At 43.1% G+C, this 21332-nt stretch overlaps 1 protein-coding gene and 1 pseudogene across 3 annotated transcripts in view; both read left to right on the top strand.

The window, feature by feature from the left end:
• UGP2 (UDP-glucose pyrophosphorylase 2) overlaps nucleotides 1-21332 on the top strand; it is a 53356-nt gene that overhangs the window by 11237 nt on the left and 20787 nt on the right. For both annotated transcript variants that reach the window (XM_084799552.1, XM_084799553.1), the window contains exons 2-3: nucleotides 8139-8266; nucleotides 9059-9166. In XM_084799552.1, coding sequence (XP_084655678.1) covers nucleotides 8139-8266; nucleotides 9059-9166 — 236 coding nt within the window. The remainder of the gene's footprint in view (nucleotides 1-8138; nucleotides 8267-9058; nucleotides 9167-21332) is intronic.
• Nucleotides 11554-16852, top strand: LOC311607644 (keratin, type I cytoskeletal 18-like; annotated as a pseudogene). Its single transcript has one exon. The product of its transcript is annotated as a keratin, type I cytoskeletal 18-like (transcript).

The following is a 21332-nucleotide window of genomic DNA, read 5'->3' as shown; positions in this document are numbered from 1 at the left end:
GCCATCAGTGTTGCTGCTGCTGGTGCTACCACCTGTGCCGCATTGGAGACAGGAGGGAGGTTGGGTAGAGGCAGGCAGCACCTGGAGCTGCATGTGGAGAGCCACTGCTGTCAGTGGAGAGCAAGTATAGGTGGGAGGGAGGTGGGATAGAAGGGGGAGGGGTCATGTGTGCAGAAAGCAGCTGCAGGATGTCAGGGGTGGGAAGGAGTTCTGTCCAAAAACCTGGACAGATGCAGTTGGAAAAAGTCTTGCAGACACCTAGCAGCACCCCTCTTAGCAGCTTTTGCTGGAATCCCAAGAATATGGAAGTGGCATCCCAATTCCATATTCTGAGATTGGTTTTGGTAGGATTAACCTATGATCAGACGTCTCTGAAACTAGGACTACCCCAGAACAAAGTTCTGGACAGACTGGCTCTGGTGTGGCCATATCTCAGTAGAGCAAGTCCCAGGGGTCCTGGACCCTGGAAGAGGCACCCAGTACCTTTGGGCATCAGCTGGGTGGATGGTTTATTCATCAAGTCCAAAATTGCATCAGGCAGAGAAGGAGGCAGATGGAGAAAAGCAGTCCCCACATGGCCCTGGGTCACTGGGCTGGGTAGTCACCTTCTCCAGGGTTTAAAGATGATCGGTTAGAGCAGGTGGAGAAAGATGAGGGGAAGGGAGTGGTCCCACAAGCCCTGCTTGGCCTGGCCTGCTGGACTGGGTAGGGAGCAACTTCCTCAGTCAAGGTGCCAAATGATTGAAATAAGGAACGAGCTAATGGCAAGACAAAGTTATATATGAAAAAAAAATGCAGGTTTACTGGAAGTGTTTCTCTGCCGCCATGCAATGGGAGAGAGGAAGGGGTGCACAGAGAAAGGAGAAGAGGAGGGGAGCCAGACTGTCTGGTTACATAGTGAAGGGCCTCTGGGTGAGGGGAGGCCTGCCCCTGGGTTAGGGAGTTCAGGGTAGGGGGTGGGGTGGGGGGTGGGGGTGCCAGTGACACCCGCAGCAGGTGGGGACCTAGGGATGCCTAAAACCGAACAACCACCGTCTGTGACTCCTGTTCCAGGGAATCTGATGCAATCTTCTGGCCTCACAGGCATGTACATTGTACATGCATCCAGGAAAAACACTCATACACATAAAATGTTTAAACATGTTTTTAATATAAGAAAAAATAAGTTCCTAGATAATGAACTTGTATTTACTTCAGTAGATGTGAAAAACCCATCAAATAAGGAAGACATAATGCAGTGATGGGGATCAGTTCATATCTCTTGGCATCACAAGATTAGAGTGGTAGGCAGACTGGTTAGAATGGAATGCTAGGGGAAATTAAAGTAGTATTGAAAACAGAAAAAGAATGGAATTGTAGTGATCCAAATAAACAGTTTTGTAATCGGATTGAATGTAATGTGAGGGCAAAGGTAGGGAGAGCCAACCTTGTGGCTGTGGCTTTAGTCCGGATGATAAAAAGAAGTGAATGTTGTAGGGAACAAGACGGGTGAGAAGAGCCCCTTGGTTTGGAGAGTGATTTCTGTTTTAGACAAAACAAAGTGGAGTTTTAGGTACCCTGACTGTCCGAGTGTAAGGTTTAGAAAGTAGGGGAGAAGGTAAGTGTGGAGCTGCTGGTGGTGGGATCTGCATGAGAGCTGCCAATCAGAAGAGCGTGAGAGACAGCTCACCGCGTAAAGGTGCTTGACACCACGCCCGAGGGCTCACAGAGAGGAGAGAAGAGGGTCCGCACACCGCCTTCTTATTTCATCCTCCAGCAGCCACGTGAGTGCTCTTATATTTGTTACCAATAGTAAGATTGGTGAGGGACTAGATGAAGAGAAAGAAAATTCTGGAGACAGTCTTTAAGGAACTCAGTAGGAGAAAGGAGGAGCCAGTTGTGGAAACAGACATCCTCACAAGGACAAGCAAAGACTCTGATACCTCTGGGTAACAGTCCAAAGGAGAGCTTGTTTTGGAAGTGTTTTCACAAAGGCACTTGAAGGGCAGCAGGGAACCTGAGTACCTTGAATTGATAGGTGTAGTCAGTATATGCTTCGACCTCACTCATAGTTATTTCCACTTGTGATTACATTTTGGGATTTTTATGTTACTGTTTTTAAATCCCTTTAATATGAGTTCTTGGGAGGTAAAGGCAGATAGAACTCTGAATTCTAGGCCATAGTGAGTTCCAGGATTGTCAGGGCTGTGCAGAGAGAAGCTGTCAAAAAAAGAAAAAAAAATACATATGTAGTCTGACTGTTGACTGTGAGTATCTGTGGGGTCTCGAGGGAGGTGAGACTGGTGAGGTGGAGGCAGTAGTGAGGTGGGCAGGGATGTTTCTGCACCTTTTGCTGCTCATGTTTCCTGGTGTCTACAGCCTTTGCATTGGGAAGTTAGCTTTGGGCTTCCGAATGTGAAGTTACTTTGTACTACCATTTAGAATGTCATAGAGGGCATGTCTTGTATTCCTTTTACTTGCTGAGTTAAGAGATAAAAGCAGTTACTATGTTGAGTGCCTTCTGCCTTATGCTGGGGGAGGGAGTGGGTTCTGAAAGTCCTGTAATGTCAGCCTCTCCCCCACATCCTGTCTGCCTTCTCATGCACTTGAATAGCAAAAAGTTCACAATGTTGAAATTTTAATTCTTGTGAATAAGAGAGAACCAGATTATAGCAGGAGGTGGGGCCACGAAGCACAGGTACTGCTGCGTCTGTATGACATGTGCCAAAATATAGTGAAACCGACCAGGTAATGGTAGCAAGCGCGGCTGTTCCTTTAGCTGCCTAGTTAGACTTTGGAGGAGAGTGGTATTTAGGAATCTTTAGTCCAAGAATTAAAGCCAGACTAGAGGAAAATGAACAGGGAGTGTTGGTTTACTTGGTGGCACGGAGCTCAGGACCGGGGACGCTTGGTTTATAGGCCCAGGTTCACCTCCTCAGTGACCCGGGGACTCATCTCACTGCCTCAGGTTCCCCATCCAGAAACTGAGGCAAGTAGAAGGGTAGCTGAATCTCTCTCGAATCTTGAAGAATGTTCGGTTTATGACCATGGAAATGAAGTGTTTGCCTCCTAATTTACTTTCCATCTGAGTAGTGGAGGGTCAGTTCTATTTGCTAGGAAGTGGGACGGGCGGAAGCCAGTTTTGAGGTTGAAAATCTTGCATTGTTCAAGGGATTCTTCAGTTGACCTTCCCTTAGAAACACGGTTGCCATCGCCAGAAGTGTAATTTGAGAATGTTTAATCCAAGAAAAGTTCTGCAATTTGTACTTTACCTTCCAGAAATTCAGGCCTTCCTAAAAAAAACAATTGAACTAATTGCAAAGAAAAATGGCTCTTAGCTCTGTGCCTTCTAGTCTTCGCTGAAGCATGTGAGATTACTGTTCTTGTTGGACCATCTACCCTTCCATCCTTTTAATTTAATATTTTAAGAAGATCTCACTATAAAATTCAGTCTGGCTTCAAACTTGTACTCCCCGTGCCTAGTCTTTTGAGTGCTGGGGTTTTATGTTTGTGCCGTCATCCCAGATGTTTCTGAATATTCTTTACTTCTTAGAAGCCCATCTAAAGTAACTCAGCATCTAGGTTCCCAATCCTTACTGCTTGTTGATTGATTTTCAGGTATTTTCTCCATAATTGGAGGAAATTTAGACCAACCCTCTTAAAAAAAAATAACGAAAACAAACAAACAGCTTGTTCCCTGCTTTTCGACCACTGTGATTTGTTTACTTTTCTGGTTCATCATACCAAAACTGTTTTCAACTCTTCCCTGTTTATTTACTAAAGACAATTCTGTCTCCAAGAGAATAAAGATTTTTCCCTTGAGGATTAGTTCTAAAGGCCCACCCCAGCCTATTTATACTTTTAACTTGAATGACAGTTTGGGGTGGGAAGGGCATTGAGACTGTCCGTCTGTCTCTGCCTCCCAAGTGCTGGGGTGGAAGGAGTGCCTACCACGTCCAGCAAAACTTGTGAGGTGGGTTTGTTTGCTTTGTTTTAGACTAGGGACTGAATCACACTGTGCCGCTGAACTACACCTACCAGAATGGCAATTTGAAACAAAAAAGCCAGGGCTCTTCATACGAGCAACCCTCTTCTCTGAACCCCCCCCCCCCATTTATAAACCCCTTCCTTTTTTCTCCCATCCCCTCAGCTTTTTAAGAAAGAGGCATAAGTTGCCCTAAATGGCTCAGAAATGCTCATAGCATGGAATAACATTTCAATACCTTTGTGTCTTAATTATGGTGGAAAGCTGCTCATACCCAGAAAGCTGGATATGAGTAAGACCCAAAATGTCTGGAATACCACAAGCCAGTGTTTCTGGTCATTTTGGGGCTGTGCTCAGATGCTCCCAGGGAAACCTGGGCTGGGGAGCAGAAAACTGGAGGGAGGATGCACTAACCATCTGTCTTTTTGTGGACTCTAAAATGGACAAGAGGGATGCTTCTCTCTACTCTAAAGGCCCTGGTACTTGTCTCTACGGAGTATATCTTAAATTAACATGCCATGATGCAACATCAAAGATTAAAAATCATTACTTTTGAGAAAGCTTTTTTATTTTATACTTTCTGGCTCCAAATATTAGCTTGGTGAAGGAAAATTTTGGTTGAAGTATAAAAGCTTAACCTCAAATACCGTCCTACAACTAGACCTATTTTGTAGAGATACAAGGGAGTGCTTTCAAGTGCCTGCTGTACAGGCCTCTACTGCTTTCTACCAAGACTGGGGATTATACAGAGAATGCCACGGTCTACAGGACACTAGACGTAAAGTTTCATGCAGCATATCAATTTCTCTGCTTATAGCACTCCCCTTGGAAACAACAATACTTGGTTGTGCTCTCAGGGGCAATTAAAATTCATGTTCCCTTAAGAAAAACTAGAAAGCTTTGTTGGGGAGCCCCCAAACATCACCAGCCGACTGGTACATATAGACGCATCTAAGTCTGTTTCCTGACTATGTTCTCTTTGTTTTATGGGAACTTCCAAAAAAAACAGATTTTTCTCCTTCTTGTCCCAGCAGGCCTTCCTGCTACATTTCCAAATGGGTAAGAAATTTTCTTACTTTAGGCCTACTTTTTTTTTTTTTTTTTTTTTTTTACTGCTGAGAGAGTATCCCTAAAACTTACAAAAGAACTATAGTAGCCTAAGAACTTTCAATAATACAAAATTTAGGTGTTGAGCCCTGCCTTCTCAGTGTTAAACAGCTGAGACCACTCTCAACACGGCCACTTTAGAATTTCCTGTAGTAGTTGAGTGAAACACTGTGGCCACTTAAATTAGAATACCAACAAACAGTAGCATTCAAAATATCTAGATAAGCTCACTCATTGTCATTGTGTATGATAAATACGGCTGTTATTAAGTCTCAAGATAATAACTAGTATATATTTTAATATAAGGTAAATTTTAACATAATATTAAATGACAGCCATTGCCTATCTACCTATGATCTCATCTTTCAAAAACTGGCTTTTCACGTTTCTTATCACTTAAGCTTTAAGAACAGAAGAAAGGGTCACATAAAAACCGATCTGTTGGTTCCTGCTTAGCCTTCTTAAAACTTTAAACACTCAGGCTAGGTTCTATGTTTAAAGAATAAAAACTCATGTTTTATTTTTAAAAAAACTACAGATTGAGATTAAGGATAGTTATAAAAGATGATATGATCACAGTCTAATTTATATTTACAAATGATATAAAATCTTTGCTATTTTTTTTTTAAAATCTCTTTGTATGTGGCTATTAGGGTGTGCCCATGTGCTTGCAATTTTGTAATGTTTACATACTACCAGATTGCCCAAAATTAAGTAGTCATGTTAATTAAGACTGTCAACTTAGTCCATCTTCATTTTAACTAATGATGTAAAATTTTAAAACAAAAAATAGATATACAGTCTGAGTTGAAATGTTATTTGGTTTATCGTTCTCTCAGCTCTGATTCTGCATGCAGTCTACAGAAGACTCTTGCTCTGAGGGCATGATGGCTTCTGCTCCAGTGGCAGCTTCTCCCAGGTGGCTGCCCTCATCCGGGAGACGAGGAGCTAGGCTCTGCTATTCTTAAAATTAAAATAGAGAAAGTTACTTAGCCCTATGCTTTCAGCTTTCTTTCTTTCTGTCTATTTTCCTTTCTTTCTATCTATCTATCGATCTATCTATCTTGGTTTTTCCTGAGACAGGGTCTCTGTGTGGCCCTGACTGTCCTTGAAGTAACAGAGTTCCACGCCTCTGCCTCCCAAGTTCTGGGATTCAAGGTGTGTGTGACAACTGCCCAGCTGCTTTCAAATACTATATCTAAAAAAGATTTTAAGTTTTATCAAAATAATTGTAATAATTTATACTAAGTGTGTTAGGCTTCTAATTAAGAATTTGAGTCTTGGGGCTGGAGAGATGGCTCAGAGGTTAAGAGCACTGACTGCTCCTCCAGAGGTCCTGAGTTCAATTCCCAGCAACTACATGGTGGCTCACAACCATCTGTAATGTGATTTGATGCCCTCTTCTGGACTGTAAGTGTACATGCAGGCAGAGAACTGTATATATAATAATAAATAAATCTTTAAAAAAAAAATTGAATCCTAAGTCTGGCTTACTTTAAAAATGTTTTTGTTGAGCTCTGTTATACAACAACTAAAATGTAAAGTAAGGTTTGTTTTTCAATACTTGATAACCGATATTCTAGGTCTTTAGCAACCATACTTGAAAACTTACACTAATGTAAACACGGAGACTAAAGGAGCAGCCAGTATTTTAATCCTCATTCCTAGCTCATCTGAGTTCTATGGGATAATGGGACACTTGTTACCTACAGCTCTGGTGACTCATCTGTCCTCTTGATCCAGAGATTTGTACATTCTACAAACAAGGAGTCAGCACAGGGAAAATGTCTCCATTGCTTCCAAGGGAAGCCACATAGACAGCAAGGCCGTTACCCATACCAGCGGATAACGTAGATAATAAAGGGAAACTAAAGGAGCTAAGGGCTCCTCCCAAATCTCAAGTAACCCCTGTGGACCAGACCCTTGCTTGGCCTTAACAATAAAAAAAAGATAAAGTAATTTGGGGCCTATTTAAATTTGGTTATAAATACCCAACAGAAAAGTAGAAACAAAAATTAAAATTATTGGTAATAATACAAAAACTAGACTTTAAAAGAGGCAGTAGTTCAGGTCTAATATAGGCCTTCCCATTAAATCCTGTATGTGGGCCACTAGCATTCCAGATAACATTGGCTGTAGCTGTAATACAAAGATAAGTTCTAGTTATGTGAATCTATTTAGATAGATTTTTTTTTTTAAGAGTGATTTTTAGTCACTGGTTTTGTTTGTTTGTTTGTTTTTGCTCTTCAAGACAGGGTACAGGGCTCTCTGTGTAACAGAGCCGTGGCTGTCCCAGACTTGTTTTGTAGACCAGAGATCAGTCTGTCTCTGCCTCCTGAGTGCTGGGATTAAAGGTGGCCCTGAGACTGGGCTAGCACGCCAGGCTCCTCTGCTACTCTTTTATCTCTTATTCACTGATGAGTCATGTTTAAGGCTTCTTTGTGTGTTAGGATTCTCTAGAGGAGCAGCCTGGTAGAATGAGTATATGTTGTTGAATAAGTATCTATCCTCAATGTAATATATGTGGGGTTTATTAGAATGGCGTACAGGCTGTGGTCCAGCTAGTCCAACTGCGGCTGTATCCCAGTGGGAAGCTGAAGAGTCCAGCAGTTGTTCAGCCCCTGATACTGGGTGGCTCAGCTGGTCTTCAGTAGACTCTGGGATCCCTAAGAAGTAGGTTCTAATGCCAGTGAGGGGAGGAGTGTGATGGTGAGCGTAAGGGCAAGAAGGCAGAGAGCGCGCCCTTTATGTAGGCTGCAGGGGGAGGGGTGCTGCAGATCGCAGGTGGATCAGAGATTCAGATCGCAGGTGGTTCCTCACTTCAAACGATGTAATTAAGCAAAATCCATCACAGGCAGGTGTGCCTGGCCACTGGTTTCAGTTACACCAGCTGTTGTCAAGCGGCCACTCTTTCTTTAGCATACTTCCATTTTGTTAAAAAGTAAAGGCCAACAAGTCCTCAGACTCTGGCCCATCTTCACCTTGACTACTCTGGAAATAACAAAATTCATGCATTTTCTTGTTGCTGACTGATTTTAATCGGTGGCTTTATATTTTTTTATTTAAGATCTTAGCAAAGCTATGTCTCAAAATGGTGCGTCCCAGTTCCAAGAAGTCATTCTCCAAGAACTAGAATTATCTGTGAAGAAAGAACTGGAAAAAATACTCACCACAGCGACCGCACATGAGTTTGAGGTAAGGACCCAGAGTGTCTTGGTTTGCGTGTCAAATGCTTAATTGCTGCCAGTGGTGATTTCTCTAGTCTGAAATAAACAGAGGCTGTACCAGCAAAAAGGCAGCATTGTATGTAGAACACCTGCTCACAGTGAAACTACTGCCTTTGTCTGTTTTTCAAGCTGAGGAAATTTCCCAGCTCTCCAGAAGAGTATGGACAGGACTATACTTTATTTTTTTGTCTTAATGTCACTGGGCAGAGAAATGGCTATTGTGTTTAGTAGGCTCTGTAAGGATTAGCCTCCAGCCTTCTGCTCACAGGCAGGTCCAGCAGAGCTGTGCTGCTCTGACAGCTATCACAGGTTTCGAGACTTGAGAAGCTTTTCTGTTAGCAAATCATCTTTTATTTTTCAATTCAATTTGTACATACATTTTTGGGGTTAGTTTTGTAAAGTTTATTCTCTTTTTGTTCTTTGGGTGACAATTTGTTTGCACTCAGGAGTAGTGAAACCCACTAGCCTGTACTAGAGAACATGGTGAAATTCATGGGAGCCAAGTACTGTCCAGGCTGCATGGCAGCTGACCGGCGGGTGATAGGGAGCAGTGTGGCTTAGATGTTAAAGACTGCACTAAATGTACTTCCTTTGCGCTTTTCTACTTCAGTTTCAAACAGGCCTTAAAAAATTGGCCGTACTCTATATTCTGATAGTGTAAGAATTTCATTTAAAGGTATTTTTGATGTGTAGCTTGTATCTAGTTTCACTGTGTATTAAACAAGCTGCTGTTTTATAACCACTGCTTCTGTTTTCACAGCACACTAAGAAAGATCTTGATGGATTTCGGAAGCTGTTTCATAGATTTTTGCAAGAAAAGGGACCTTCTGTAGACTGGGGTAAAATCCAGAGGCCTCCAGAAGATTCGGTAAGTTTTAGGTGAAGTGTAAGAAAATTCAAAGTAATTTGGGATTTCGGTTTAACTTTGTAGGTGGGTTGTGAGGACTTAACAGAACCATCCACGCAAACACGTTGCTTTGGGTCTGGAGCTCTTCCTGCTGGATGTGGAGGTAGCCGTCAGCTATTTTTCTTTCTTTTGGACCATTAGCCCCGCAGAAGACTTCTCAAAGTCTGATCTTCTTGTAGTACTATTCCACTTTCAACACGTCATTAGTTTACAATCTGCTTTAGAACAGAACACACCATAAGAGTTCCGTGTTGTTCTGCCTTCCAACTGTCAGGCTCCTGACTGCCTGGAACACCGTCCAGGCACCCGCCCAGGCGCTGCTCCAGCTCTCTCCGTGCGTCCTGTCCATCTCTGTAACCTGTCTGCCTTCTGCCGGCAGCCTAGACAGCCTAGCGCTCACCTCGCTTTACTCCCGGCCTGCTAGATTTCTGTATGTAGTGTTTTCTTTAAAGGTATGAGGTCTTCACCTATCAATCCTGTGTGTTCTTGGAGATGCAGTCCCGATGCCTGCACCTGTCGTTGAGGCTAGCAGAAAGGCCCACTGAGGGGGGTAGAGAAAGTATTAGATGTTTAAATCTGAGCTCGACTACTCTGTCCTATGTAAAATGAGAGCAGTGCCAGGTGTTTTGTGTACTTCGCAGGTTGTTGTGAAGCCTTGTTAAGACGATATGTGTAAAAATAGATTATCTTACCCTGAAGCATTATGTACAATTGATGTTTTTGCCATGTGTGGTGTTCAATTCTTATGTGCGTATAATCTTGCTTAATAAACAGTGTTAAAATACAATTCCACACAGGCTAACTCAAGTCTGGTCCCAGGATACCAAAGTTGCAGTTTAAGCTAACAGAGTCAACCTTAGACCTTCTTTTTTCTTAATGAGAAAGTCATAAGTTCTTGCTTAGGAATGCTCTTACTCCCACATGTAGAAAAACTCTTAATTTTAAAAAATTTATAAATTACATGTTTGTTAAAAGAGAGAAAACAAATAAAATCTCTCATTAGTCATCTGGAACATACCCTCTTATCTGTAACACTGGAGTTAAAATTCTCCTTGCTGTGTTGGTGAGGTGTCTAAAGACCCGAGTTTAGGTCCTAGAACCAATGGTGGAAGGAGAGAGTGAACCCTGAAAGTTATCCTCTGACCTCTACACGTGTTTAATGTACATGTGTGCGTGTGCGAGCACACATACACACACACACACACACACACACACACACACACACACACACACACAAATAATAATAAAATTTTAAATCCCTCTTTTCTAGAATGTTGATTAGAATAAGAGGTCCCTAATTTTGGTCTTTGTTTTACTTGTCCCTGGCACATTAATTATTACTTCTTTGTAGTTAAGTAGCAGAATTAATATTTTCTTTCCCAAAGGAAACAGTTCTTCTGGATAGATATTCTTTTAATAAGAACTAAACATAGACTCATCCAGTTTTTAAACCTATTTGGAACAGATCTAACTTTAAATACTTAGAATTTTTGCCTTGGAATTATTCCTAACTGAATTGCCTCAGTTGATTACTGTGGGTGGCTCCAGCAGCAGACCTAGGCCATGCACTAGCTGGCGTGCAGCAGCCCGTGTGCAGGGCCTGGCCCTTGCAGGTGGGTTCCAGGACTGTGCTGGGGTTCAAAACACTCATTGGCTGGTTAACGTTGAAGAGTGACCCAGCTTACCAGCTCACTGGGCAGTGCTCCTGCACCAGGTCAGAAGCTCACTGGGCAGTGCCCCTGCACCAGGTCAGAAGCTCACTGGGCAGTGCTCCTGCACCAGGTCAGAAGCTCAGTGGGCAGTGCTCCTGCACCAGGTCAGAAGCTCAGTGGGCAGTGCCCCTGCACCAGGTCAGAAGCTCACTGGGCAGTGCCCCTGCACCAGGGTTCTAACGAAGGACTAAAGTTGAAGCTGAGGCTTACTAGGTGACAGGATTAGCTGTTCGTGTACAGTTTGTCCTGTAGTCTCAGCTTCTGTGTACAGTGAGTCACAGGATCACATGATCTTGAGTTTAAAGTAAACTTGGACAACATACTGAGAACTCATCTTGACCTCCTCTCCCTGTACCAAAAAGCAGAAAACATTTGCTTATATTCATTTTGTTTTACAGGTACCTGCCTTTGTCGGATAAAAAGATCCTAGTAATTTAGACTGCGTTCTAAAGATGTAGTTTTCTCCTTGCTTTACTCTTTACATCCTAGATGGATTTAACCTTGTACCTGTAAATTTCATTGTATTTTAAGGTTCAAGAATCTGCTTTGCTAGTGGAGAAATCTTTGTGTGCCTTGTGTGTGAAAGACGATGAGATTCAGAGTGGGAGCTCTCGAGGGATGGGAGGGTGGAGAAAGAAGTAATCAGATCCATTCTGGGATTTCTCCAGCTCAGCACCCACCATATTCCCCAACAGCACTCTGACAACTGCGTTAGGAGGCAGTGCCGTGTCGTGGTCCATGCTTGTTGGTGAGGATGCATAGTTAGCTTGAAAAGAGGACAGAGAGAGAATGAGAGATGGCGGGTGTGGCCTTTTGTCCTCATGCCGGTTTTCCACTTAAAAATGTTCTTCAGAAGAAGCTCTAGTCTTGATCATGCACTTGTAATCCCACCCACTGTGATGCCAAGGGTTTTGGATTGCAGAAGCAAAATGTATTCGCACTTCTTTGCCTCACATGTAGTTTTGTTACCAACTCTTGCATGTAGCTCACGGATTGTTAATATCCTCTCACCGGCTGCTTGTACATAGCCTCCCCTGCCCACCTCCTCAGTGCATTCTCCTTGTGCTTTATAGATGATAAGAGACACAGGTTTCGTTTTAGAATACAATTTCTACGTAGTGAACATACTTTTATTTTGCAAAGTACAGGTAATATTTATCTTTCTGGCCAAACAGAACTTATAATAGGAAAACTATCACTTAGAGTGGCATTGTCAAGTCAGTGTAGCTTCAAAGTTGTATACATTAAAAAACCAAGCCAAAATAAACCCCATTGCCATCCAAAAGCTCTCTGGTAGTTTTTTATAGTATGTGTGTGTGTGATCATGTGCCTATGTGTGAGTATGAGTGTGCACATGCCGTGACATTTATATAGAGGTGAGCGGACAGCTCTCTCCTGCCACCTTGTGGGATCAGGAGGTCGAACCCAGGTTGTTGGGCCTGTGTGCAAGCAAGCACCTATACCTGCTGAGCAGGCTTGCATCTACTTTTGTACATAGTTTGAAACTAAAGTTTCACTGAAATAGAGACAGAGACATGTACCCTTGTCTGTAGCCCCAGACTTGCTGTAATTGCACAGTTAAAAAGGAGGCAATGTAAGTTACTATATAACACTTAAAATATTCAGTGGCTGGGAAACATCTAATAAAAGCCGATCGATTGTAGCAAGTTCAGATAGCTGAGCTGTACAGCCGGGGAAATTTACAATCTTTTTTTGGTGGAGCATATGGAATTTCTATATGAAATATATGCTCCTTGTCGTTTTGAAGAGTCACCTGTCAAAGCATTAAAAGCAATCTCTATAGGATTTTTAGATACAATTTTAGACCATTCCAATAGGGTACCTTCAAAAGAAAAAAAAATCTTACAAGGGGATCTTTAGTATAATGATTATCTGTAGATTCAGAGTAGCATGCTGATTCAACTTGCCAGTTATTAGTGTGGAACAAATAATAACCCTGAATTTTATCTAGTGGCACAATGGTTTCTGTAGGCTCCCTACCAGTAAGTTGTTTAAGTCGTGACCCTTCCACCACTATAAAGTCTTCACTTCTTGCAACTAAGAAGTTGCAGCCCAGCAGATGAACACCTGTCCGGGTGGCTCGCTTCACTTTCCTCTCCAGACAAGATGAGCGTCATCACCTTTTCCACAAACTACCGGTCCCTGGGCTCTGTGTGGACGCCCAGTCAGCGGGTCCGGCCGGCCAGCAGTGCACACAGCATCTGTGCAGGTGCTGAGCTTGAGCTCCCGGATGTCCCACTCCACCCACATCTGGAGTGGCTCTGTGCTGTCACAGGCACATCCAGATCGAGAAGGAGACCTGAATGGCTGCCTGGCCAGCTGCCTGACAAGGTGAAGAGCCCGGAGACTGAGGACAGGAGACTGCAGGGCAAAATCCGGAAGCATCTGGAGAAGAAGCGGCGCCAGGTGTCAGAGTCTGGGGCCACTATTTCAAGACCGTGGAAGACCTGAGGGATCAGCTCTTTGAGAATGCTTGTCTCGCTGCTGGTGACTTCAGAGTGAAGTATGAAACAGAACTGGCCATGTGCCATTCTGTGGAGGGTGACGTCTGTGGGCTCCGAAAGGTGGGCAATGACACCAGTATCACAAGGCTGCAGCTGGAGACAGAAATGGAAGCGCTCAAGGGGGAGCCGCTATTCATGAAGAAGGATGATGATGATGATGAAGTCCAAGGTCCAGAAGCCCAGTCGCCAGTCCTGGATTCATGGTGGAAGTGGGTGCTCCCAAATTCAGGACCTCAGCAAGACCACGGCAGACGTCTGTGCCCAGTGTGAGGACCTGGCTCAGAAGAACCGTGAGGAAATGGACAAGTACTGGCCCTAGCAGACTAAGGAGAGTACCACAGTGGTACCACCAGGTCTGCCAAAATCAGAGATGCTGAGAACATACTCACCAAGCTGAGACACGCCCTCCAGGCCTTGAAGATCCATCTGGAGTTGGTGGAAAAAACGTAAGACTGGGAGAGCAGCCTTGCACATGTGGAGGCTCACGACAATACACAGATGGAGCGCCTCAATGGGGCCTTCTGCACCCGGAGTCAGAGCGGACACAAGTTCAGACAGAGGGGCAGCACCAGGCCCAGGAATATGAAGCCCTGCTCTACATCAGGCTTGAGGCTGAGACTGCCACCTATGGCTGCTTGCTGGAAGATGGCGACGGCTCCATGCACACTGTCCAGCAGATAACCACCTGTGAGTTTAAGGCCAACCTGGTCTATAAAACAGACAGGGCTCTGCTACACAGAGAAACCTCATCTCAAACAAAACAAAACAAAAAAACCAAAAAAACCCCACAAGCCCCACAAAGCCTAAGTAGATGTTTAAAAAGGAAGTTACAGTTGGTTGTGGAGAATTGCGACATGCATACATTTTTGTAATACCTTGTTGATATATAATTCCAGTAGATGATAGGAAGAAGGAAAGATGAGCAATTGATAAGGAAGTAAGGGGTTAATTGTAGGAGCTACCACTTTTGCAGCAGCATTATTTATAATCTAATAGCCTGTCTGTTGTCTTAGCAGCTGACATGTACATGCGTGGATCTTGTCTGCTAGACCTGGGCTCTGAGAACCTGAAAGGCTGGGGTCTAATGCTGTAGACACAAATGTAACAAAGCAAGCAGTGATCCAAGGAAGGTCCTTTTAGTTCAGAAAAACATGTAAATAAACGCCAGTAAGCAACCCTTCCCCAGAACTTCCTCAGGACAGACCAACTTAAACACAATTGCGTGGCATGTCCTATAGATTGTATCTGGGAAGGCACGAAAACAAGCAGAAGTCCACATCCAGATTCAGGGTACACGGACCAGGTTGGGTTCTATAGCTATGCTGACATCCAACAGGAAATAAACATCTTATACATTGGATATAAATGCTTGTCACGGGAGGCACTGACTCATTCCCAAGAACAATCCAGAGAACAAAATGCTGCTGAGGAAAAAGGCCCTCTGCCTCTCTCCCAGGAGCCTCTCTCACAGTTCCCTGTGGGTCACTCTTTTGACCATGATCTGACCCCTGCTCTGCTTTAGGTGTTAATGTTTCTTAAAGAGCCAAATCCTCAGAAGTAATGGGCAGATGAAAGCATACTCCGTTGACATGACCCCAAATTTTAAATTTTGCTCTTTCAGTTTACTTATGAAAGTTCAGCATTCACGTAAGTATTGATGAGCAGGAGAGGACAGTGTCATCTCTACACTGACCAGCACCTCAGCAACTTTAATATGCAGCAGCTCAAGTCCTTTATGGTTTGGCTGCAATTGTTCCTGTTGGGCTTGTTCTAAGTTTTTCTCCCATGAAGGGGGCATTGATCAACCTATATTGAGTTATTCCTGAAAATGAAGAAGCAGACAAACAAAGAACAAGGTAAGGCATAGGTATGGGCTGCCCAAGGTACAAAAGCGAAGCACAGTATGGCTTAAAAGTTACTTTGGTGCTGGGACATATGGCAGATGTGTCTGTTTCTCTCAGAAAAAGAACCACTGCCCGGCTGCCGTTTTCTTTATTCACACTGCTCCTAAGGAAGAGGTCTGCCTAGCCTCCACCCTCCCTTTTGTGGCGCTTGGCCTTGCTCTTAGCTCAGTAGTTCTCATACTGTGGGTTGCTGTTGAGAAGTGGGATGCCCCTTTCACAGGGGTCATCTAAAACATTGGAAAGTACAGAGACTTACATTATGATTGGTAACAGTATCAAAGTTACAGTTTGAAGTAGCAACAAAAATAATTTTATGATTGGGGGTCACCACATGAGGAACTGTATTAAAGGGTCACAGCATTAGGAAGGTTGAGAACCACTGGTGGGTTTTTGTTTGTTTGTTTGTTTGTTTATAAAGGCATATCAATGCTTTTAATTCCTATGTACCAGATTTGTCTGGCTTCTAAGGCCTGGGAGGTTGCCCAAGATACAAAAGGGAAGCACAGAACCAGCCCCTCAAGATAGAACACAGCAAGAGCAGAGTCCTGACTTAGTTGCTGGGGGCAGGGCCTCAGTAGCTATCATCAGCCAAGGGTAAGGAGCTGTGGAGCCCAGAGGCCAAGTGCTTTGAAAAACATGGCGACAGACCTTGCTCAGATTCCCGATGTGGACATCAATTCGGATGGCATCTTCGAGTCTACAAGCACCGCCTTCCAGGGATCCGGTGAGAGAGTGCAAGGAAATCATGTGAGGCTACAGATGGGCTGAGTACCGTGCGGACATCTATGACAAGTGTCAGGCGAGCTGTGAGTGCCTAGGTGGGGGGCGCATCTCCCATCAGAGCCAGGACAGGGAGATACCTGTGTATGGCGGGGCATGGTCGTGCCTGGCACTCTCATTCAACGGAGAAGATCAAAGCCACGTACCCTGAGGATAGGGAGAGCCACTGTCTGACTGTTGCTCACATGTGTGTACTTGCCTGTCAGTCTTCCATAGAACTTTTTAAAAGTTTTTTGAGACAGGGTTTCTCTGTGTGTGGCCCTAGCTGTCCTGGAATCTCTCCGAAGATCAGGCTGGCCTCAAACTCACAGAGATCCACCTGCTGCCTCTGCCTGCCAAGTGCTGGGATTAAAGGTGTGTGTCACCACCGCCTGGTCCTGTAGAACTCTTTCTACAGCCTCTTTCCGTCTTCTTTTTTCCACCTCCATTTTTTCAGACCTGCTTCAACAATGTGAATTATGTAATTAAGCTAACAATGTACCTTACATGCTTTAGTTAGCTGTTATTGGATAACTCAGTTTAAAGCTAATATACAGTGTAAGCTGAATGACATCTTAGGTGCCACTTCTATTTGTCAGAGAATTTATGTAGGATCATTTTAGTTATTGTAAATAGGTAGGTCACCAGGTAGGTGTGAGGTAGGAGAAGCTAGTAGATTTTGACTAAAGAAAGTTGTTACTTGATCCTTCCATGTATTCTGTTATTTTTTCCCAGCTTCTTTAATCACCTGACTTTGTCCTTTTTAATCCATACTCAAGTGGAATACTCTTTTCTTTTTTTTTTACGATTTACTTATTTATTTTATGTAGATGAGTGCTCTATCTGCATGTTAATCTGCTTGTCAGAAGAGGGCAACAGATCTCATTATAGATGGTTGTGATCCACCATATGGGTGCTGGGAATTGAACTCAGGACCTCTGGAGGAGCAGCCAGTGCTCTTAACTACTGAGCCATCTCTCCAGCCACTGGAATGCTCTACCACCCTACCTGATAAGGATGTGGGCCAGATACCTCACATGATCGACTTATTTTATGACTTTACCTCTTTCTGACATCTATAAGAAGGTGGTGATAGGCCTTTTTTATCAAGTTTAAGTGGTTTTTGTTTTCCAAAATCTGTGTGTTACTTTTACATTTTGTACTTTAAAAATATTCAGAAGTCTTTTAATCTCCTAGAATTTCTATACAGATTTTGAGAGTTCAGTAAGGTGTAGGGAATGGGGTTTCCTTCATGTTCAGCTTTTCACTTTCTTGGACCTTGCCACCTGTAAAGCGTTGCTTTTTATTTAATTTTGGTTTTGTCATCTTGGTTTTCTGCCAGTTCTTTTATCATCATCTCTTCTATAGTTTATCGGGTCTAAAATACACAAGAATAGCACAACTTTACATCTCTTCAGTAGTTTGACATTGCTCTCATTGTTAGTAGGATGGCAGTAGGTGGGAGCATTGGAAGGTAAACTATCAACCATAGGAGACAGGGCACTCTCAGGAGATTAACATGTAAAGACTGAATTGAGCAGTTACAGTGGGTTTTTAAATAAACGATTTTAGAATACTTTGAGTTACAGATAAGTTTTAAAGATCCACCTTGTTTTTAAGTTGGAAGAAAATAGAGCTGTCCAAGCTAATTTGTCTTCTCTATACCCCATTTTAAAGCTCTTTTCTGAGCCACAGAGCGTGCAATATGATTACTCAAAACTATTGAGAGAATTTATTTTTCAAAGTTTAGAACAAATTTAAGGAACATGGATATGTGAGAAGGTGCCTGTGACTAGACTAAATATGGCAACAGGTGGAAGCAGACCACTGCACAGAGGCCAGTTAAGACTACTGTCTTCATGATACAAAGTCCTAAAGCCCTTGGAAGATTGTGATGTATTCTGTTACGTCAGGAGAACATGAAATACCATTTCACAGGTGGTTTTTTTTTTTAATATATCTTTTATTTTCAACTAAGCCAAAAGTTAATTTCCATTTTTAAAACTTATTTGCAGTGGTAAGAGTCAAACTAGAGTCTTAGGCAAGTTAGCCAAGTCTTTTCTTCTCAGCTAATTCAGCTACATCTCCACGCAGTGTTTTTCATTCAGGAAGTTTGATAGGTCATTTAATAGTAAAAACTGACCTAGAGGATTTCAGCAGCAGCAGGGAAACAGCCTAAGACAGATGCCAGCAGCCTAAGGAGTCCCTTTCCCTTAGGGACCTCCACTAAGGGAAAGACACCCTTACTGTGCTGCAGAAAGAGTTTCAACAAGAACCAGAATGAAATAAAGTTAGTTAGTTCAATAAATATTTGACAGACGCTTATGGGAAAAGGATAGTACACAATCCCAAGACAGAGATACAGGTTTCTGGAGGAAGTTGCATTTAAATATCTTTATCATAGCAATCTATGTAATCCTGTGGCTTTCTAAATTAGTCACCTCCCTCCATTTTCTTTAATTCTTTGACAGTTTCATGCGTATGTAAAATACATTCTAGTTACTCAGCCCTTTCAACACCCCTCATACACCTGTCCCACTCCCACATTCATGGCTTTTGGTTTTGGTTTATGACCATTTAGTTTAGCCGAGACTATCTGTGTGACTGTTGGATTGGGACTATCCACGGGGGTTGGTAGGGTCACCAGTAAGTGTACTACTGAAGGCAATGACTTGCCCAGGATCTTTCAGTAGGAAACAGGTTAGCAGGGAAGGATACGGTTTTCTCATCCCCTCATGCATCCATGTCTGGCTCCTAATGGGTTTATTTTTGTGCAGAGTTCAGTCATTCCCATTTGTTTAATGTTTGTGCTTAAACTGGCCAGATATTGCCCAGTAGGTGCCATTTTGAAGCCCTCTCTATCTTTCAGCTCTTACATTCTTTACACCTTCTGCTCTTCTGCATTGTTTCCTGAACCTTGGAAGAAATGGTGTGATGTCTTGTTTAGGGCTGAGCGCTCAACTATCACTTACTCTCAGGATCTTAGATCACCATAAGTTTGTTCATCTACCACAGCTCCCTGGAAGGAAAGGTTTCTTTACAAAAACTTGGAGTGGTGATTGCCTTCATACACTTAGAAGGTGGTTCCATGTTATATCAGTTTTAGCCAAACAGTAGAATCAAGTCATTCCCCACCCATGGCCTCTGACCTCCCCAGCTGTGGGTTTTTGAGCACTTTTACAGTACCAGGTATGGATTCCCTGCTGTGCAGTGTACCTTGAATACAGAGTAGTTGGGGACCCCTGTAGCAGCTATGCTGCTCTTGCACAGATAAACATGCTTTGGCCTTGCAGGTTAATATCATAGTTCACAGAGTTAACCGGGCAAGTTAAGATTGTTGGAGTGTTTTCTCCCTCAGCAGCCTTTGCCCAGCACCTTCAGAACAGTAAAAGCTAGCTGGCAGGGAGGAAGCTTAGGGTCCGTTCATATTATCAGATGTATGGTGTCTTCAGCAACAGGGCCTTACCATTTAGTTCTGCTGGGCAACCACAAAGGAATGGCAAGAGTTTGTATTGTTTTTGTTTTTTTTATGGTCTCCGACCAAAATAAATCATCAGGGAGGTACCCACTGTCTTAGTCAGTGCCCTATTGCTGTGAAGAGACACCATGACCATGGCAGCTCTTAGAGGAAACCATTTAGTTGGGGCTTGCTTATAATTTCAGAGGTTTAGTCCACTGTCGTCTGTAGAGGAATTTTAATCCAGCAACATGGCTATTCTGTCAGGAGATCACATCCAAAGACCTGGGTCTGTATGATCTAGCTGGATTACAGACACAGCCTTAGTATACACTGTTAGTCCCTCTGTCTGGGGTAACAGACATGCCTTTAGTACACATCTTTAATCCCAAGCAATGATGTTTAATTGAAGGACAGACAAAGTGATTTGACAGAAAAAGATTTGACAGAATAAATTCAGAGATAGGATATCCCATTTCTCATGAAAACAGACAGGAAAGAGAAGTTACTTAAGAGCTGGGCAATGCAAGATCAAGGAGTTTGTAGAAACAGTACAGTAGAGTTTGAGAGTTCAGTGTAGTTCAGTTGAGTGCATTTCAGTTTGTGAAGTTTAGAGACAGTTTTTCCAAGCAGAACAATTCAGTGAGAAGCTGAGAGAAGCCAATTTGAATTAGTCGGCCTAGAGAAGAATTTTGAAGCAGAACTGCTGAGTTGAATCAGCCAGCCAGAGTTCAGCAAGAACTAGAGAGGGTGAGTTTATTCGGCAGTAGGTCTGAAAACATTCTAGGCCTAGGTTAGCAGATGGAGGCTGGAAGCTGAAGCCCTCAAGGTCTGGGCTTGCAGAAGATTAGCTTGTATGGAGGCCACATGCTTCCAGGCCTAGGCCTAGCGATAGTTAGAAACGCTCTGGGCCCAGGCCAAGACATGTATTAGTAAATCTTGGCTACAGCTCTCTTCTCATCCCCTCATCTGAGGAAATAAAAGCACCGTTTACAGCCATGGTGGGGAGCCTGGCTGCGTGCAGGCAGACATGGTGCTGGAGAAAGAAATCAGAATTGTACATCCATGTTTCTTCAGGCTGCCCAAAGCCCATCCCCCCCCACCCCCATGACACACTTCCTCCGATAAGGCCTTATCTACTCCTGAAGGCCACACCTTCTCATTTCTGCAAGTAGTACCACACCCTGATGACTAAGCATTCAAATCTCAGAGCCTATGGGACTGTTCTTACTCAAAACTACCATACCCTTAGCTTGCAATAAGTTATACCTATTAACAATTGTAATTGACAACAAGGTTTTAAAATTAAGCAGAGCTTAAAATTTAAGTACAAATACATGAATTCACTTGTATACTTTGCTTTAAAGATTTCCTATTGTGGGACTGGAGAGATGGCTCAGAGGTTAAGAGTGCTGCTGCTCTTCCAGACATCCTGAGTTCAACTCCCAAGAACTACATGCTGGCTCACAGCCATCTATAGTGAAATCTGGTGCCCTTTTCTAGTGGTCAGACAGAACACTGTATACTAATAAAACATTTTTAAAAAATTATTTTTCCTATTGTAAATGAAACTAAGGTGGTTTTATGGAGTTTATTATTTAGTTTTAGGAAGGGGAAGAGTGCTAATTAGCAAAAGTTAAGGCTAGAAACAGTTTGGCCCGAAGTAAGCACAGCTCATTTATTGATTTTAGCATCCTTATTTGAAATATGCTTAGGAAAATACACATTATCTCTGTGTATTTTGACTATCAATTGAAGTCCCTTTATTGA

The sequence above is a fragment of the Acomys minous genome (assembly GCF_964271855.1).
Source record: "Acomys minous genome assembly, chromosome: 10".
NCBI classification, from domain to species: Eukaryota; Metazoa; Chordata; class Mammalia; order Rodentia; family Muridae; genus Acomys; species Acomys minous.
Note: the sequence above shows the minus strand (reverse complement) of the source record. Positions and strands in the feature narration are given on the sequence as shown.